General features: G+C 42.6%; 1 protein-coding gene across 1 annotated transcript; it reads right to left on the bottom strand.

Moving 5' to 3' along the window:
• Window positions 1–5,179: 5,179 nt before the first annotated feature.
• On the bottom strand, window positions 5,180–6,661 carry LOC145459739 (uncharacterized). Its single transcript, XM_080338291.1, has one exon. It carries the CDS (start codon window positions 6,659–6,661, stop codon window positions 5,180–5,182), a length of 1,482 nt encoding a protein of 493 aa, XP_080194417.1.
• Window positions 6,662–6,709: the final 48 nt, after the last annotated feature.

The raw sequence follows: 6,709 nt of genomic DNA, 5'->3' as shown, positions 1-6,709 counted from the left end.
ATGTGTGGGACTATTAGCCACCGTAAATCCGGCGCCGGCCTTAAAGCCCGCCATAAGACACACCAATACATGTGAAGTTTTGGTGATTACGTGATCACGTGATTATAACATCTTTGGTTGAAAATCTTTGCATTTGATTTTTAGTGTCGTAGCCCTGTAGCAGCAATGAACGCTGTTTTTTTTTAGTTCAATGTGTGACTGTCTCATTGGTGACTATACCTTGTCGTGGTCATGTAATTGGCCACAGAAGGCATTAATTAAAATTGACCGTCACTAACAACCGCATCAAGGCATATATACTAGTGTGGGTCTATTTTTAGACTGGTTACTATTCACCCATCAAAATGACTTGACATGACTTATTTGCGGATATCGTACCGAAATTCAAAATTAGAAGCGAAGTGTTAGAGAGATAAAGTTCCACTCGAATCACTGGCATAATGTTCTTAAAGCAGGCCATTTCCGATCACGTTTCTTAAGTTTCTATGTTTTAAATACCCCGCTATCCACTATAAATCCATTCTCTTTAAACTAACGTTTCAGAATAGCGGCGAGGTATCGCACATATCTCGCTTAGGAAAGCACCCCACCTCAGGCTACATGGATGTCGAACTGCTCATAGTGAATCAGCACGTTTAAATATATTGTCGACTGAGCGTGTTATTTCGTTTCCGAGATTGCGTCACATGTTAAAAGTAATAGAGATACGACAGCGTCCTCTAGTTGCATTGTCACTTAACACGCCAATCTTTTGCTATTACGCTACCTGTGGTCTCCAAAAAGGCGATGGTTGTAGTAACCTTACTTTGCGCTGGTTCTCAAATCTCAACTGACACCAAACAAGAACACCAAGTGGATGACTCTTTTAAATAATGACGTTAAAAATCACTCGTAATTCTGATGAAAAAATAACAAATATAAGCGGACCAAAACTTCAACAACAACAAAACAGACTAACTTGCAGGCACAGCAAACGCAGAATGTTATATGTGAATGTGGTCGCTTGCTGAATCAAGCGATTCAGAAAGGCGCCATCGTTGTCCTGGCCTGGGTACGGGGCATGCTGATATCTGTGGTAATGAGTTATCCGATAAATTGGGTTGGCAAGCTGCCAAGACCGATATCGAATATACCCCTTCTCAGACAATTCCAGACGAAATTAGCCACACTGAGGCGAAAGCCAAAGTACGTCAATACTGTAGAGCAGAGGTATCAAACTCAAACGGGCTCGTGGGCCAATTTCTTAGTTTTGATGACGCCGCGGGCCGCACTACCAATAATAGGGATATTCAACGCAGAATTTCCAAGTAGGCCTTATTTGACGGAAGCTTGAAGACGGCCATTCCAGAAACATCATGAATATGTAATTTACTACTGTACTATTCACGCTTGACACGAAAAAAAATCATATTTTCAAATATTTGAATAAAATTGATTTTATGCCGGGCATCATTTGTTCAAATAATGGGTAATAGACATCATGCGAGAGGATGCATCATGACCAATGTTCCCTTTAAGCTGCGCACGTGCACAAATGCGCAGTGCTGACAAGGTCTCTGCGCACAGAAAATCTAAGTTGCACACAAAACTCCGAAGTTACGCACTGTAGTCCAAGGGTCTGCGCAGTGAGTTGGCGAGTATGGGCAGATGTGTAAAAAATTAGAGGGAGCATTGATCATGACATCGTCAAACTGTCGGGGTATAATATTGCAGCTAGTGGACCTGTGACGTGCCACAATTTTTTGTATAATACTTTAAAATCTACTGAAGATTGATCTGATATCAGAGCATTTGAGCGGTGTAGCCTAATAAGGGTTTTGATATAGTCGTGGTAAGTAGGCTATTGTTACTATGTCATTGCCAAAGTCAAATTAAATCAGCGTCAGATTTTGCCTTCCATTATTATTGGAACATATCAATAACAACTTAAATATAATCATTATTGAGCCGTAGTAATAGCATTGTTTCTTAACCTTAGCGATCGTACCCCTCGTGCTTCTAATAAGATTTCTCGTAACCCTTGTTCATTTTCAACACAATTTCTGATTGTACCGATATTAAAATTAGACAGCCACTACGCGTAAAATCGCGCGTAGCACGAAGACCATTTTCCAGTTGAGTAAATTGGTCAAGAAAATATTCCCCAGCATATAGGCCTAATTCCACAATGCATCTCGTACCCCGTGATGTGGGGCACCGTACCCCGACGGGGTCTATACGGACCCTGGTGGAGAATAGAAATGTCCAATGGCCGATGAATTCATTGGTGTTACAGCTGTGGAGCGTACTACTACCTTACTCGCCACCGATAATAACATGGATAAAGAGATCAGATAACACCTAGCATGTAACCAACTATACGTCACGGGGGTCACATAATGCCAATGGATGCCATACTGACCTGATTAGATAGCTATATATATAGGCTACTCTACGCAACGCAAGCTACGACCTTTGGATATATTGCTATTCCTCATGACAGTTTCATAGATTGTTACGTCCGTAGGATTGCCAAGTCACCGTTCCGCGTCGCAAGTCCTTCTCCGATTTTAACGTTTGACTCGACCCAACTCGAGTCATTTTTATTTAATCACCCAGTCAATCCGAACTCGAGTACTTTTACGTAAGATCGCACAAATCCAAATCCTAATATTTTCAGTCACGAATCATCAGCGGGTCATGTTTTATCATCATGAACTAGAAATGTGACGTAATAGCTGATCTTCTACTGCATGGTAGCTTTTAAAAGTGATGTTATAGTGTAGTTTGTTGAGATTTCAGTGTTTTTATAGCAGTTTTAGTATGAACTTCAAGTTCTTATATCTAACAATTATATGTGGCAATGGAATATATTGTCGAATACTTGAAATTCCAAAATGCTGTCGCGGGCCGCACAAAATGCTCTCGCGGGCCGCGTGTTTGAGACCTCTGCTGTAGAGCGACCAGGAACGCCGAATATCAACGAAATGAGCGAGGAGGTCACTATCGAAATTTCCATCGATGCATCGACAATTCGACATAGGCTTCAAGAACGATTATTATTTCGGCTTCGTTCAGGCCGCCTGCCTGCCGCCTGAAAGCGCATTGATATAAAATTGAATGTAGCGACACCGACCTATGCGACCATTGTACAGTACCTGAAACAGTCGAGCATTTTTTCCTGCACTGCAATCGATATGATGTTCATCGGAACTTTTTATTTGACAGGGCGCGCGAGCTCAAAATCTCTGAAACACTCGAAAATCTACTGATCATCCCCGAAATGTTATCCCATGTTGCAGAATTTGTTCTAACTTGTGGTACTCACTTGTAAATCGGTTCTTGCCCACATTTTGGTATATCGATCGCTCATTCTAGCTAGGCCGTGACGCACCTGGCCTGACAGGCGAAAAGCGTCACTCAGCTTTTCATCAATAACGATAATAATAATAACAAAACAGACGACCGCGACCGCGTCACTTAACATATTGAGCCCTGTTTCACCCGCGCCAAACCATCTGCACTGCGAAGTACTCAAGGTGGCGAAGGATGAGCCATAAGGAAAATATGTAGCACGCTATTTACTCACAAAATATTTGTAGCCGCCGTGTGGCCCTAAGGTGTCGCTGTGGCTCCTTCACACTGCTGCCAAGCAAGGAAGTGGACTCAACTAAGTCTGACGTATCATGGTGCAATTCATTGTTTAGTGCACGTGCGTTAGTGGTAGGATCGTTTTTAGCATTAGTTCAGTTATTAGAATAGGAATAGTTAGTTTATGGCATTACTAGAATAGGGTTAGTCAGGTCAATTCATTCATTGTCTCACTGTTTTGATATCTCGTTACAGTCAAAGTGAATCTATAAATATAATAAAATAAAAAAAACCGAAAGACACGTTGTCAAGTAGGACGCTCTGTATTTGATTAGCTAAGGACGTATTTGCCAATGCTTATTGTATTTCATTTTTAATAGAAAACACGCACCAACAAAGCGAGTATTTTTCTCTGTGCCGAAAGGGGATATAAGCAGCCAGATATTTCAACCCACCCTGTGGCGCGATCTGCGGGTTGCGGCTACAATATTCAATTACTATATACAAATAATACATTAACCACAAATTTTACACAAAACGCATATTCCCAAATATCCGAAAAAATCCCGGATTAGGAGTAGGGCTGGACAAAGTCGAGTATGTCACTTTCTGAGTCAAGTATTCGGGTATCACTAAGTATGACGTCATAAAATAATATTATATTTATCTTTTTTATGGCCGCCACAAGGACAATATCTGATCAAGACCATGAATCTTTCATGGCACTTTATCGTGACAATGCCACTGCTTAAACAAGTGGTGTTTCTATTTGCATTAGAGCGGGCATGGACCGGAGCCGGATTTTTCCATTTCTATCTGCAGCCGGTTCGGAGCCGGATCAGATCTTTTTCTGATAGGGCCGGAGTCGAATCGCAGCCGGAGCTGGATCAGTACTTTTTACTAAGAATATGACAGCCTAACCGTCTTTCATCCTCGAATCAACAGTTAAAGTGAAACGTTCATGATAATAAACTACATGGTAAGTCCAAATAGGCATAATTACTTCAGATAATGGTTGGGCTTGATCTCTGAGTTTATAGATTCCTGTTGGCATTGTTTCAATCAATATTAAAAACCATACCGTAAGTAGAATATCGGTGTTCCGACGCGGCACTGAAATCAATGTGTGGCGCTTTATCAGGTGTCGGGATCCTGTCTGCTGCACACTAAATCTGGCAATTGGCACTAGCAAGCGTTGTGTATCTCAAATCTCTTCTGTTTCAAATACAAGCAGTCCAAAACATGCAATACGGAGTAGCTTGTTCAGAATATACTACAATGGCGAGATTCACAAGATTGCTTGCTCGTCCGAAATAGAAGTCGATTGGCGAGAAATGAAACAGGAACCGTGAAACATGCAGGAAAAAACGAGAACGAACGCCGCGACAATTAAATTGACCAATCAAATTAAACAACAATCAATCGATTAGACGTAAAGACCGACCGACGTGAAAACCGACTAGCCGCGGAATGCTTGTCGCCGAAAGATCCCAATCCCGCGTCGCAATATCCTCCCCCCCCCTCCTTGACCGACAGTAGTCAGTCAACAGGTTCTAACAGATGAATTTTCTGAATGGGATGATTCAATATACTTTTTGCCGTTTTCAACTTAAAGCGTCCTTACAAGGCCATCTTTGCCTTCAATCGTATCAATGACTCGTGCCGTGAGCCAACTCGGTCTATTACGCCCGTCTTCTGCAATAAGGCAAACATCTCCTATCTTCGGGGCTCGTTGCTGAATATTCCATTTGTTTCGTCCAAGCAGCGAAGGGAGATACTCCTTGCTCCACCTTGTGCAAAAGTGTTTGAACAGGGTCTGCAGATATCGGAACCGCTTCGTAATGTTGGTGCTTGTAGGTAAGTACGGTAGTTGACCGAGCGGACGTCCAATGCAGAGATGAGCCGGCGTAATAGCCTGCGGATTCCGGAAGTCGGCTCCCAAATAGGTCAGCGGTCTTTGATTGAGTGCGCATTCGATGTCTGTAAGTACGGTATACATTTCAACGTAGGTTAAACTGGCCTTACCCAATATCTTCCGGAGCGGCTCTTTGTGCGAGCGATTCATTCTCTCGTAGAACGCTCCGCGATGGGGCGCAGGCTCTACTATGTAATTCCAGTGAATACCGTTGTCGGTCATGAACTTCTGCAATTTTTCGTTATCAGCAGTACCTTTGAATAGCGCACGGATGGATAGTCTGATGATCTTCTCAGCTTTCTTGAAGGTTTTCTGGTTGTCGCTGATTATCTCTCTGCACCAACCTCTTCGGTTCATCATGCGTCTCATTGCAGCTAAAAACTCTTCAGTTGACATACTGTTCGTTAATTCAAAATGAACCATCCTACTGTGGGGACAGGTAAACAGACAGATGTACGCCTTCTGCATAGTTTTGGTACCAGTGGCGATATAAACGGGACCCGTGAAATCAAGACCCACTTCTGAAAATGCAGGAGCTACACAAATACTTTCTGGGGGCAGTATTCCCATTTTCTGGGTCAAGGGTTTCGTGCGCCAATGTCGACATGTGATACATTTACGTAGGGCTCGCCTAACCTCGCCTCGAATATGGATAATACTGTAATACTCGCGGATGATCGCAATAGTGGTATCCTGTGGAGAGTGGCAATTCGTAGTAGGAACATACAAGATGAATTTTTCGACGAGAGAATGTTTTGAAGGAAGTATTACTGGATGTTTCGCGCACTCCGGTAAATCGGATAGTAGCAAACGATTTCCTGCTACAATTAATTTGCGATCATCATCGTACTGAGGGTCCGTGTTGATAAATATGCACTTACGCGACACGTCTTTACCACCTCGAAGATCGTCGAAGTCGCGTGCGAATTCGGATCGCCGTACGAGGTGCCATATATGATCTTTAGCAAGATTGTACTCATTCGGTCCAATTAGGTCGTCGTTGCAATGCGGGTCCAATGCCGAAAAGTTGCGATTCTTCCAACGAAGAATTCTCGCGGTAATGCGAACGATCTTGTTGAAGTCGCTGTAATCTTTCTCAAAAAATGGAATCGAATCTTTAATATGAGCAACCAGGACATTAATTGCTCTTTCCAACAACGGGGCGTCCAAAGTCATATTGTTAGGGAAAAGTTTTGTTGGCCAACATGACTCGTTCTCAACTAG

Source organism: Botryllus schlosseri, unplaced genomic scaffold (assembly GCF_051294905.1).
Source record: "Botryllus schlosseri isolate E-star unplaced genomic scaffold, Bs_hap1 Bs17a, whole genome shotgun sequence".
Taxonomy (NCBI): Eukaryota; Metazoa; Chordata; class Ascidiacea; order Stolidobranchia; family Styelidae; genus Botryllus; species Botryllus schlosseri.
Note: the sequence above shows the minus strand (reverse complement) of the source record. Positions and strands in the feature narration are given on the sequence as shown.